This window comes from Clarias gariepinus, chromosome 28 (assembly GCF_024256425.1).
Source record: "Clarias gariepinus isolate MV-2021 ecotype Netherlands chromosome 28, CGAR_prim_01v2, whole genome shotgun sequence".
Lineage (NCBI taxonomy): Eukaryota > Metazoa > Chordata > Actinopteri > Siluriformes > Clariidae > Clarias > Clarias gariepinus.
This window is the reverse complement of record NC_071127.1, coordinates 10,661,827-10,675,718: the sequence shown is the minus strand read 5'-3', so window position 1 is coordinate 10,675,718 and position 13,892 is coordinate 10,661,827. Positions and strand designations below refer to the sequence as shown.

Genomic DNA, 13,892 nt, shown 5'->3' with positions numbered 1-13,892 from the left:
CAGCTGTTCTTTCTGTTTCCGGTGTCCGTTGGCAGAAGAAACAAGTCTATCTCCAAAGGCTTGTGTGAGCGCTGTAACATTCCGGTAGGGTTTATACTCTGTGTTATAGTGTGAGGAAAGAGCAGGAGGGCTTTAATGTAGTCTGAGGGTGCAGTTAAAACAATTTAACACTCTTGGGCGTTTTTTTGGGTTGGTTTTAACCTGGGAACTTCGCTAACCTACCTAGCAGGCTAAACTAGTTAGCGTGTTGGGTTTGTCAGGAAGCTAGCAGGCTAGCAGCTAACAGTCAGGGAGATATTAGCGTGTTTGTGTGTGTGTATGTTTTGTCAGCTTTACATTAGAAATGTGGATTGGGTAAATAATTAAAAAACAGTAAAAACTCTGAGAAACAGGAGAAAATTATTAACCGACTCCTAAATAACAGTGCACTATTATATACGTTTAATAACTAGCATGTTTAAGAGCGACGTGTTGTTATTTTTCTAAATGTGTCGCATTACTTTTATTTCCTAAAATATAAAACCTCTCGTTTAACCTAATGATCAGGTTGTCGTATTACTTTCAGGGGAAAGTAGCTGATAGACGTCGAAAAGTCCCTAGAAGTCCCATTCTGACGTCATTAAGGTGCATCTTCACTAAATTGAAAGTAAAGTAAAACTGAAAGGAAAAAAATGAAGGAATCATGAAACAAACTATTCAGCACTTTTTATGCATTAACTTTTTTTTTAATGAGCTGTTAATGTATTTATTCTGTATTATAATTAATAAAAAAAGAGGGATAAGGAGTTTTCAGGACATGAACACAATTCAAGGATACAGTTATGGATTAAATAAATAGGTTTTATTACTTGTTTATCTAGTTGTATTACTGCCACCTTCTGGTCTCATCTTCCTTTTAGTTTAAATCTTGACTTTTTTAATCCCGTCACCTCTTAAGAAACCAATCGAATACTTTCTTCTCCCTCGTCCCCCTTTTTTCTGTTTTCTAAAATACTTTGTATTAAGGGAAAGGAATCACCTCCCAATACGACATCACGATACCCAGGTGACGATTCGATTGAAATTGAATCCCGATTCGATATAACATTCTTCTAATTTTGTTTAAATAAATAAAAAAGTTTTAATGATTACTTAAATGTAGCCCGTTCCGTATGACATTAGTTTCTCACTTAATAACCAAGCGCAGCATATAAACAATACAAACTAACCTCAAATACAAATAACTAAAAAAAAAAAAACTAACTTAATTAAATTAAGGCAAATTTTTTTTAACTGAGCAGCAGTTATCCCTATTATGTTATTCGCTACTAAACTAAATTTAAATTTTTACACGGTACTGTTACTGCTTTATGTGTGCACTATATTTTTCTTTAGGGATGCGCCGAAAATTTTCGGCCGAAATAGCATTATCGGTTTCGGCCGAAACGTAAGAAAGCGCCAAAAATAAAAGCCGAAATTGTCGCCACGCGTCTCCCATCCTCCCGTCTCGTTCGCGCTGTCATTACGCATCAAACACGGAGTATGTCGGCGGTTTGGAAGCACTTTAAAGTTTCAGATGAGGACAGCAAAGTTGCAATATGCAACATTTTTTTAATACAAACAAAAAGAAAATATTTTAAACATGTTTTTTAATGAAGCCATTTTCGGTTTCGGTATCGGTTTTCGGCCAAGTGCATCCAAAAATTTCGGTTTCGTTTTCGGCCCAGAATTTTCATTTCGGTGCATCCCTATTTTTCTTTCCTGCTGTAACGTAGAAATTTCCCCACTGTGTGACAAATAAAGGAGTATCTTATGTTATGTCATCTTTAAATAATAATTCACTCCTACCACATGGGATGAAAATGTGTAAATATATCAGAGCGCACCACCTGTAGGATTATAAAGAAACTGTGATGTTTTACCACCTCAGATGCCTCCAAAGTGTGGCTTGTCAACTATATTAGATGTTTTGAGACGGGTGTAAACGTGTGTAATGAGTCTGTTTGAGAATAATGTGTTCACAGGGTTTGGAGAGAAAAAAATCGGCAGATCGGAGGGATTTGTCAACACCATAAGAATGTGTTTCTGTTGCGCTGCTCGGTATAGAATATTTACCGTAATGTTTATATATCTGAGGTCACGGCTAATCAAACTGGTCTAGTTACCAGTATTATACAGTGTTCCCGTGATGGGACGTTCATGAACGATTTGTTCTTTTTAAACGAATCTTTAATGTGACTTAAAAGAACGAGTAGTCTCTGAGAGTGATTTGATTAATTTCTACTGGGCGCGCATGCGCAAATCATTGCAAAACCTCCGTAGTTTGTGTACAGGGAACAGAATTGAGCGAATCTTTCTGAATGACTCTTCTACTCCGAGTTGTTCGTTCTTTTGTCACGTGACTCCCATAGACGCTAAATGGCAGCAGTGTGACATGATGATGATTTAAAACTTGAATTTGATCTTGGGTTGCTTGTTCACAGGTGAATAATGAAGAGGCAGGACACTGAGGATCAGGTGGCGGACAACAGCGGAGAGTCCAGCGCAGAGGGCACGTCCGAGACTCCGGCGACTCCCGAAGGCGCAGAGAGCCCGAAGGACCAGAACACGCTGACTGACAGCTCTCCGGCTGTTCACTCTGAAACAGACGAAGCCTGTAAGTATTTGTTATTGCGAAGGTTTTAAATAACTCCAGATCCATGTCACATTTGATTTCTCTCTTGATTAAAAACATTGTGGGATTAACATGGCAAGTGAGTAATTGGTCCTCTGTCCCGTATGTAACTTTCCTTGTCTTGTGCTCTCTGTGGCTGAAGCCGGATCCCGGTCCTGTGATGTAGCCGAGGAGCTCAGTAGACAGCTGGAGGACATCCTCAACACATACTGTCAGGCAGACGGCAGCGAAGACCCGGCCGTACCCAACGGACAACCCGATGGCGCCGAGGTCAACGGGCTGGCGGAGAGAGAGGACAGCAAGTCGGGGAACGCCAGAGTGAACGGCAGCAGCAGAGCAGAGAAGGACCAGAAGAAGCTGCAGGACAAAAAGAAGGTTAAAGGCCTGGGTAAGTGGATTATAGGGAACAAATCTAAAAAGTCCACGTTTATTAGTTTGGCAGGAAGTTTTATTTTTGGATCAAAAAAAGGTTGAGTCTGTGCCCAGTGAAGCATTAGATTCCTGGAGTGAGTGACCTCATGGTTTTGTTTTTTGAGATCCTTTACAGCTCATCGTGTTTGTAAAAAGTGTTTATTCGAGTGACAGTTGCCTTTCTGTTACCTCAAACCAGCCTGGTCACTCGTTTCTGATCTGTAAAATATAAACAGTGAAACCTCGGATTGCGAGTAACGCGGTTTGTAAGTGTTTCACAAGCAAAAATTTCAAATAAATTCTGACTTGAAAGACGAACAAGTCTTGGTTGACGAGTATCATGTATCACGCATGCGCTTCTTGTTTTGCCGCCGAGCGTCACGTGATCACAACTAAGCCAATGTTTTTTTTCTCTCTCCTGCGCGGCGGAATTGTGGGTAATCGTTTCCTCTGCTGGGTCTTGGTGCCCGTCTCTTACTGGTATATTCAACATCCGTGCACGCGTGTACTGTTTAGAAAATTAGATTTGGTTTACGAGTGCTTTGAAATACGATAATTCGCTTCTGGAAAGAATTGTGCTCGTAATCCAAGGTTCCACTGTATATCGTTTTTTTTCTAATGCAGTTTGATATGATATATTCACTGATACATGGAGACCTTTTTGGAGACCTGGACGTTTTGACTAGTGATAAAAAAACACTGCAACAAATCTCCTCAAGGATTCAAGCAAAAAAGGGAAGGAAAAAGAGGTAGCAGCTCTGCAACTGGGGTAAAACAGGTTAGTGAAAATCATAAAGACTTGAGTACAGTAAAGAGTAGTGGTGCATCAGTTATCAGTGCTTTCACAAAACCTTGCGCATTCTGTATGAAAGGTCATACCTTAGATGAATGTCGCCAGTTTAACGCTAAGACATATAAAGACAAATTGGACTTTTTAAAAAAGAATCGATTTTGCTTTGGATGTTTAGTAAAAGGACACTTAAGCAAAGAAAAACATGCAAACGTGTTTGTACCTTTTAAAGCTTATAACTTGAATGTTCGTATCTAGGGGGCTGCGACCTTTGCTTTACAAAGTATTAAGCTCGCATTTGAGACAAATTCGCTGACATAGTTTGGAGAAAGAAGACCGATCGGAAGCTTTAACGCGCAATTATGTTTGATAATGTAACGTTATAGAGGCCTCTGAGTGGCGCAGTGCTAAACCGCTCATCCTATCATCTGGAGCAAGGTCGATTCCCGGGTGAGGCTGTAACCTCTCACTGTCAAAGGTCTGGAGAGAGCTGATTGGCCGAACGCTCTCAGAGGTGAGGAATGAGAGGTATTTAGTGTTCCCACATTAATCACGGCTCTACAGCCAATCAGGGGCGTCTGTGAGCTCGTGCAAGCGGAAGGAGCGGATAGCGCTGACCTCCGAGTGTGTTACTCCGCCACTGGTTCGGAGGAAGCACGTGATAGTCTTCGGCCCTCCTGACTGAGTAGTAGTAGAAGATTAATGTGGAAGCCCTATAATGACGGGGAGGAATTGGACATGACTAAATTAGTGAGAAATAATAAAATGTTATGCCATAAAAATGCGTTTCTGTCGCACAAGTCAAAGCTTGTGCACTTTGCACATATTTATCGACTGGTGTATCTCAGTTATAAATGTAATAATTCAATCGAAGTCAATGCGGCACACCAAAGATCCACAATTCATAACCACTCGATTTTTTTTTTCTTTCCTTCTTTCCCTCTAATGTAAAAAAAGCACTTAAGATTTCAACTCCTGTTCGTTTAATTTAACAGTTTATGCAGTTTGTGCTTCTCCATGTCTGCTTCTCACAGGTAAGGAAATAACCCTGCTCATGCAGACGCTGAACACTCTGAGCACCCCTGAAGAAAAACTCGGCGGTCTGTGCAAGAAGTATGCCGAGCTGGTAAGTTTCGAAAATACCTAAGACACATTGTGTATACAAGCACGGGTATACAGAGTGCTCAGCTTGCAGGATATTACAGCAGTAAGTGCACTGTGTGTACATTGTGTGTATCGCTGTCGTAGTGGGACTAATAGCGATATCAGGCCATTAAAGACCTCATCTTGGCCGACGCGCCGGGCAGCTGCAGGACCTGGACCTTGTTCTCTCGTGGGTCTGTGTTAATAAACTGCAGTACGGAGGCGTTCGGCTTGGCACGCAAAGCGCCGCCGGTTTAGCTGATTGATTTTATTTATCAGGTTTTGCACGGGCACACGGAGAACAATAGCAGGAAGTACAGCCAGAGACTCACCCTGTCTCACATGGTACGGTTTAACATGACTATTAAACTTATTTTTAACAGCAATAATAATAGTAATTGTCATTTTTACTGAACATGATCGTCATCATTAATGTGAGACATTGAGTCAGCGATATATGGCGTTTAAATTTGTGAAGACGTGCATCTAGACTCTTTTTTTTTTATTTATTATTTTTTAATTTCTTTCTTTTTCTGTTCTGGCACCTGGGTGGTAGAGGGAACTTTCTCTAGATGTTCATACAGCTGAGTCACTGGCAATCTTTATAAACAACGATCAAAAAGACGTATCTGATTTTTAGCACGTGTTTATCCCCTCCTGCAAAAAAATAAAAACTTTGCGTCAGTGTTTGACTGATGGTACCTAGTAAGTAAGTAAGGATCTATCTAATGACGGAAACTACTGTTCTGTGTAAGATTGTCTGCCACATACCGAAATGTAAATGTCTACAATTTGCCTATCTAATAATGAATATTTCCATTTTGGTAAATGTCGCATTACCAAAATGGAAATATTCATTATTAGATAGGCAAATTGTGGCCTTTGTATATAAGGCCGGCAAGAGGATATCTCCTACGGGAAGAGGATCATTTTTGTTTGGAAAAATAAAATGTGGAGGGGAAAAGAAACGGTTTACGGTAGGAAAAAAAAAGTGGAATAAAATGGTGAAGGTGTGCACGTGTGGGTCTGATAATGAGACTGCGTATTTAGCTGCTTCTGCATACTCCCTAAAACGGCTCCTCTCGCTGGCTTGGCCAACTGGCTCCTCCCAGGTCTACTTGGGTGCAGCCGCAGGCGTGACGCAGAGTCTACCTGACGTCTGGCAGGGCCTTAACGTGAAGCACTGCGGCCTTTTCTTTCCTTTTAGGCGGCAGGGTCGCGAGGGCTGGCTCTAGCTGAAAGTTTTATCACGACAGCTGCAGTCAGTTCTTCTGTTCTAGCCTTTAAAGTCCCTGGGATACATGACATCACCCCGCTCGCATGCCATTCTTCACTTTTCAGACATCTTCAGATCCATTAATGATGATAATTCACCAGCCGTACCCTTTTTAGCGGCCCTGCCTCTTCGCACGCCTGCAGAAGGGGAGGCCGCCTACCTAATGATTCTATAGAGCAAACAACAACAGGTTTAGGCCTGTTCCTACACCATTTCCCATTTATTCCCCACACCACCACCAGCCTGAATCAGAATCATTTATTTAAATATTTATTTGACTAATAGTTACATTTCTTAACCTGGCTGGTTGTCTTATTCAGCTCGAAGAGCATCGCAACTCCCAGAAGCAGATGCGAGCTCTGCAGAAGAAGCAGGCCCAGCTGATCCAGGAAAAGGACCACCTGAGGAACGAGCACAGCAAGGCCATTCTGGCCCGCAGCAAGCTGGAGAGCCTGTGCCGGGAACTCCAGAGACACAACCGCACACTAAAGGTACACACTCGTTACGAAACATGTCTCCAGCCTATAGACAGTCATTTATCTTTTATAAAGTGTACATAAGGTACAATTTATTTATTTATTTTTTGTTCTTGTGGTGGAAACTATTTTTAAAAAGTCATAATAAAAGAAGATTTTATTAGAGACTGCGCAGGACGTCTCAATCACACATACACAGTGCATCTGTGAGAGAGGGGTTAAAAAGGATTTTGAATTACACTGGTCTGTATCTCATACAAGTAGACGCGAAATTAGCCTACCAACTCTAGCTAGCTTTATAGATTTCTAGATTTGTGCATGGTAGACTCCAGCCTGCCAAAAGTGTTGATGGCGTTAGCCAAGAAAAACAGCAAAAACAAACAAGAAATTGAGAGGGCAGACACCTGGAGTGACTCGATCAGATATGTTTGATGCATCTGAGTGTACAGAGTTACTGGTGATTTGTAGGAATTAGCTCCATCAGCTAAAAATTGTCATGTTTCCTCCCAACAAATGCCACAGGTTATTAAACTAAATTCAGAGTCTCTGAGAAGTTTACGAGTTATATTTATTTCCCTTTTTGTCCCAATAAAGCTGCTTTGCGACAATGACCATTGGTCCTAAAATAAAATTTAATTGAACTCAATTGAAGTATTGTCCAGTGACCTGGTCATAAAATAAAATTTAATTAAATGGATTTAAATTATTGTGTAGTGACCTGGTCCTAAAATAAAATTTTATTGAATTATTGTGTAGTTACCCTGGTCCTAAAATAAAATTAAATAGAATTATTGTGTAGTGACCTGGTCAAAAAATAAAATAAAATTTAATTATTTTGTAGTGATCTGGTCATAAAATAAAATTGAATTAAATTAAATTATTGTGTAGTGACCTGGACACACTCTGAGGAAAGCGCTAGCCGCTCCTTCCGCGTACGCGAGCTCACAGACGCCCCCGATTGGCTGTAGAGCCGTGATTAATGTGGGAGTGCAAGTACCTCTTATTCCTCCCCCCTGAGAGAGCTCGGCCAATCAGCTCTCTCTAGACCTCCAGCTGTGAGAGAAACAGCATCACCCGGGGTTCGAACCAGCGATTTCCGGATTATAGAAGGGGGTTGAGTTTTAATAATAAGTGACATTAATAATGTATAAGTAGCGTATGTATAAGATGAACCTAGTCATGAGGTAGAAGTGTCCTGTATCATTTACACTCTGGTATTAGAAACCTCTTTCTTGTCGAGTTGTAGCGTGGCGTACCGATAACAGGATCTGGTTTGTTTAAAACCGTATACTGCCTTATCCATACATCTTGAATCTCCGCTCTGAACCGTTTTGTTTTTCGGTTGTCCTGGCAGGAGGACGGCGTGCAGCGTGCTCGGCAGGAGGAGGAGAAGAGAAAGGAAGTGACCTCCCACTTTCAATTAACGTTGAACGACATCCAGGCGCAGATGGAGCAGCACAACGAGCGCAACGCCAACTTACGGCAGGAGAACATGGAGCTAGCAGAGAAGCTCAAGAAGCTCATTGAGCAGTACGAGCTCCGAGAGGAAGTAAGCACCGAATAAAGGGTTAAAGAGTCTGGCTGGAGAAAAGAGATACTGAGACATGTATATTAATAAATATGATGTGATATTTCCAGGCTCTGTGTCACCTTTGTTCTCTGTTGCAGCACATAGATAAGGTTTTCAAGCACAAAGATCTACAGCAGCAGCTGGTCGACGCAAAGCTCCATCAGGCTCAGGCGCTGCTCAAAGACTCAGAGGACCGACACCAGAAGGAGAAAGAGTTTGTAAGTTTTAGTTTTGAAGAGTTCAAACACATTTCTTATCATAGGCTTAGTTTTTTTCTCTTTCGTGTACAACCCCGAAGTTGTGACACTGTCTAAAATTCACATAAAAACAGAATGCAACGTTTTGCAAATCTTTTCAACCCATATTTTATTCACCCACTTATCTCACAACTGTAGTTACACCTCGCGCCACACCACGTTTCCCCAGGTTCTCCAGTACTGCTCGGCTGGTCCCACCATCTCTCAGAGATCGATGAAGATGTGCAACTAGACTTGTTTCTGTTCTGGCATCTACTGTAGGTGGTGGAATGAACTTCCTCTAGATGTCCGTACTGCTGAGTCTCAGCCAATCTTTAAACGACGACTGTTTCTTTAGTTCTTGGGTTAATCTCTCCCATACACCCACGAAAAAAAAGAAAAAAAATCTTCCCAACCATGCTTGGCTGGTGGGATTTAGTGATAAATGGTAAAATTATTTTTACTAACAAGGAAGGGCTGTAAGAACATTGTCTAACTAATTAGGTTAATCGCCAATGGGTAACATGAGTTTAAAAAGAACATATTAGAGAGTCTAAAAAAGTAAAGATGGCCAATCTGTCAAACAATTTCAAGATAATGTTTCCCAATGTTTAATTGCGAAGACTATTACAGTAGAACCTTGGATAACGAGCATAATTCATTCCGGAAGTGGGCTTATATTTCAAAACACTCATAAACCAAATTAAATTTTCCCATAAGAAATAATGGAAACTCAAATGATTTGTTCCACAGCCCAAAAAATAATCACATAAAAATAATTAATACGAAAAATAAAGTAAAAATAAAACAAAATAACCTGTATTTTACCTTAAAAAAAGTTAAAATAAATCCCGACAGATAAGTGTTTCAGTTTGAGTGCTGAAGTATAGTAAAGTATTCCCTCCTCTCTCCCTTCTCGTCTTACACAGTTACCCTTCCTTCACTCTTTTTATACCAGTAAGAGACATGTACTAAGACCCAGCAGGGAAAACGGATCACCCACACGATTTCCACAGCGCAAGAGAGAGAAAAAACGTTTGCTTAGTTGTGATCACATGACACTTGGCGTCAAAACAAGAAGCGCATGCGTGATACATGATACTCGTAAACCAAGACTTGTTAGTTTTCCAATCAGGTCTTTTGTGTAAGCCTTTTTTTTGTTTTTTTTCCCCTCCCAAATCGGTCCAGTGCTGTGTGGTGCCGCTCAGATCCGCACTGTTTTAGGGGGGTTAATCATCATGTGTTTTTGCTTTTTAAAGAAGAGCCCGTTCACTGTGTTACTCTTTTTTTAAATTTTTTTTCAGGGGCCGGAATCCACTGACTTTACCGTCTCTCAGTTCGCTGCTATCTCACTACCGCTCATGTATTTGTTTATTCTGCTAGCGCAAGAGGTGTCTGCTACTGGTTAATTAATGGCAGATGTTAAAAAAGAATCTGAAAAATCCCAGTGTGTGGGGAAACACTGACTTTTAATAAACTATAGGTTTATGAGATTTGCAAATCATTGCATTCTGTTTTTATTCAGACTTTTTTTTCGGAATTGGAGTTATGTTTGTATTATTATTTTTATTATTATTACTATTTTTTATTGTTTCATTTCATTTGGTGTCTGTCTGCAGTTGCTGAAAGAAGCGGTAGAGTCGCAGAGGATGTATGAACTCATGAAACAACAAGAAGTTCATCTGAAACAGCAGGTGAGCATCAGACGCAACCAAAACATGAACCTAAACAATTTTTTTAAAAGAAATAATTCCCTGCTGTGTTTTGTGAAGAGTTTTAGGAAGTTTGTTTTCACTCCTTTTATATAATTCTGATTGTCCCTGTTCGGTCCGCTTCTTCCAGTTATCATTATACACAGAGAAGTTTGAGGAGTTTCAGAACACGCTTTCCAAAAGCAACGAGGTGTTCACAACCTTCAAGCAGGAGATGGAGAAGGTGTGTGTGTATGTGTATACCGTACGATAACAACAAAAACATGCATCCATACAAGCATTAGCTTATTAGCATATCAGCCAGGATTCGGGTTACGGTCTGGATCTGTGTTCTGTCTTCTAGATGACAAAGAAGATTAAGAAGCTGGAGAAAGAGACGACCATGTACAGGTCCCGATGGGAGAGCAGTAATAAAGCCCTGCTGGAGATGGCTGAGGAGGTGTTGGATTTAATTACAGCTTCCTGGGCATGCTCTTACACTTCTTCTGTTTTTAAACAACAAAATAATTAATTTTTTTTGTCTTTTGCAGAAAACCCTTCGAGATAAGGAGCTCGAGAGCCTGCAGGTGAAGGTGCAGAGGTTGGAGAAGCTGTGCCGTGCGCTGCAGATCGAACGAAACGAGCTGAGCAAGAAGGTCCAGGACCTCAGCAGCCCCGCAGACGTCCAGGCCTCGGAGACGGAGACGCGGGGATCCCCGCAGCCACAGACCACGGACTCTGCCGAAGGTAGCCCCGCCCACGCGGCCGATCCGGAACCGGAAACCGGCGCTTCACTGTGACCCACAGGCCCGCCGTCCGGCCCAGGACTGAAAGGTGACGGTGCCGTCGCTGGGATCGGACCACTCGCAATCTCCCCAGCAGCTCTCCGTCTCCGAGACGTCTGTCTCTCTCGGACGTTTTTTTTTTGGGGGCTTTCCATTCTGTCAGGGAAGATTGTGCCTTTGAGATGCTGTGTTTTTACCCCTTTATTCCTTATTATTATTATTATTTTGTATTTTTTTTTCTTTTCACCTCCGTTACTACAAATCTTTCCTGTTTGTGAGAAATCCCCGGCTAAGAGGCACTGAGCACCGCTGCTGCTTTGGAACACTAACCCTGGAGTGCTCTTATCCTTTTCATAGTTATATCCGAGTCGTCTCCGCTCAAACCCGAATAAAAAAAAATAATTAATAAATAATAATTTAAAAAACCCTGAAGAATTTAGACAGACGTCAAAACTGCTCGAGCTCGCTACATATTCTTGCTTGCAGAATTAACAGGAAGTGTAGTGCAGAGAAATCATCATCATCATCCGGCTTGTCTTTGTTTTTCTTCTTTTTTTTATTTATAGACACATTTTTATTAAGGGTCTGCACACATCAGCCAGTGTTCTCGTATGTATGTAATAGATCATATAATCAATATATATATTTTTTATATCACAAGATACTACTACTCGATGTCTGCTTTGGAAGGAGCGCTCGGTGACGGTCGCTACGGAAACAGATTCCCATTTGAAACAACAAAAAATGTAGAAAAGGGGAAATAAACGAGCTTTTGCATTGTGTCCAGCTATATTTGAGCTTAATTTTCCCCTTACGATTATATAAGTGTGTATACACACACACACAGAGTCATGGAGGACTTTTAAAATTTTTGCATTCCTATCACGCCACAGATCTTTGTGTTCAAAGAGAGAATAAATAAATAAATAAATAATAATTAATAATACATCATGTATCACTACACAGACTCCCAAATCTGAGGTGGTAAAATGTTGCAGTTCCATTATGATATATATATATATATATTAATATTTATATATAAAATCTGGATAGTTACAGAATCGCAGTACAGATTAAGTCACATTTTTTACCTCCTTAATTTAGTCATTTTCAATTCCCACATTTCATAATATAATGCTCTCCCACATCAGCGCCAGTTACACGTAGGCTAGCACGAGCCTCCTCAGATGCTAGTATAAGATCATTCCAGAGGCGAGCCTGCACTCGAACATGACCACTGAGTGTAACGTGTTTACTACACTATTCCTCTCTCTCTCTCTCTCTCACTTTATTAATACATTTCCTTATAGCAGATGTTCCACACTTCTCTTATGTTTTCGCTCTTGCACTGTTTGTCTCTCTATAAGATTTGATAGTTAATTTTACAACCCAGATCCGGTTTGCTGCACAAACAGTTTAAATAAGGAGATTCTAAAACTCTATGCAATCCCAGCGCCGTTCATTTTCTCCGTCTGTTCGACTGAGTGTTAACAAAGGAATGTACGTTACTAAGAAATGTACGTTATTCTGTAACATCATAATGACCAGCCGTCCATTTTCTTTCGAAATCATGAATCCGATTGTTTCGTTAATCTGAACAGCTCGAGGTTACACACACACACACACACACACACACACACACGTCGAGTATCAGTCGCACCGGATATTGTCCATCTACATTCCATCTTTTACACAATAGCAGCCTGGTGCCGTGTTTCACTGGCTCCTAACTGCTGTTATTGAAGGTACCAAAGATCTTATGTTGGGTTTGTTTTTGTTGAGTTTTTTTGTTTTTTCACATCCTGTAAACATGGTTTAAAAATTAAAGATATTACACAGATTAGATTCTGGAGTCTGAAATTCATTCTTTTGTTGTTTTTTGTTTTAAAAAATTTGCAAAACTGGAATGTCAATTTGATTATAGAGAGTTTTTTTTAACGCACTACACCACGATAATGTCGAGTGTTGAATGACTTTAAGAGTTTTTTGTTTGTTTGTTTGTTTGTTTGTTTGTTTGTTTGTTTGTTTGTTTGTTTGTTTTTGTACAAGGGTGAGTCAAAAATTATCCACATTCCGGCTGTAGATTTTATTTTAATTAACTTTTTAAGAATAGACAAATCCATAATTTTCCCACATAATCTCCTTACTTTTTAATACACGTTGTCCTTCTGTCAACAAGCTTTCGTATTGCCTCATTAAAAAACGTTTCTGGCAGAGCTGCGAGCTACGAATGCACTACTTTCATTTCTTTATCAAAAACGAATCTTTGGGCTGCTTTCAGGGGACCAAACAGGAAGTCTAATGAAAATGATTAGGTTTTTGCAGAGTGTCGACAGTGTGGGAACAAGTGTATGGCATTGTGTTTAATCCAAATTTTAGGCTTAAGCTCTTCAATAAGCGTCTCACTGTAACGAGCTCTGTTAATTGTTGAACCTTTTTCCTGAAGGTTCCAATACTTCTGGCCCTTAAGATAAAAATTCCAGAAAACTGAGCATTGATGAATTTTCCAGCTGATGATTGATTTTATTTTTTTGTGACCTTTTTCTCGTTTGTGACTGAGAACCTTTACGTTCCATACTCTGCCGTTTACTCTCAGTCTCGTAGTGATGAATCTATGTCTCATCACCAGTAATGATTCTCGTTAAGAAACTTTCATCTTCATTAGAGTCTCAATTTTATTTGCAGATACCCAAACACTTCTGCATCTTCTGTGAGTTGTTTCGGCACCGGGTACACCCTCAGACCACAAAAAATAAAATAAATAAATCACTGTACGCTGCTCCCCTTTTTTTTGTACAAATCACAAGTGTGGTGTCCATTGTTGCTCGCACCGTAGTTAAAAATGAACTGCTGTAACACAT

The 13,892-nt window shown here is 40.4% G+C and overlaps 1 protein-coding gene across 2 annotated transcripts; it reads left to right on the top strand.

The window, feature by feature from the left end:
* Window positions 1-12,874, top strand: txlna (taxilin alpha). 2 transcript variants are annotated; one of them, XM_053489735.1, is made up of 11 exons: window positions 1-84; window positions 2,463-2,635; window positions 2,796-3,041; window positions 4,889-4,980; window positions 6,594-6,764; window positions 8,104-8,298; window positions 8,418-8,537; window positions 10,175-10,249; window positions 10,398-10,490; window positions 10,611-10,706; window positions 10,798-12,874. In XM_053489735.1, exons 2-11 carry the CDS (start codon window positions 2,470-2,472, stop codon window positions 11,044-11,046), a joined length of 1,503 nt encoding a protein of 500 aa, XP_053345710.1. In that variant the 5' UTR covers window positions 1-84; window positions 2,463-2,469; the 3' UTR covers window positions 11,047-12,874. The 2 variants fall into 2 exon arrangements, with proteins under 2 accessions (XP_053345710.1, XP_053345711.1); XM_053489736.1 differs by having other exon boundaries at window positions 19-73.
* Window positions 12,875-13,892: the final 1,018 nt, after the last annotated feature.

Bases quoted from the DNA above. Each gene is read 5' to 3' on its own strand.
- txlna (XM_053489735.1), top strand. From the start codon at position 2,470: ATGAAGAGGCAGGACACTGAGGATCAGGTGGCGGACAACAGCGGAGAG. The intron at 2,636-2,795 runs GTAAGTATTTGT...CTGTGGCTGAAG, and splicing joins CTCTGAAACAGACGAAGCCT to CCGGATCCCGGTCCTGTGAT. The intron at 8,299-8,417 runs GTAAGCACCGAA...TCTCTGTTGCAG, and splicing joins AGTACGAGCTCCGAGAGGAA to CACATAGATAAGGTTTTCAA.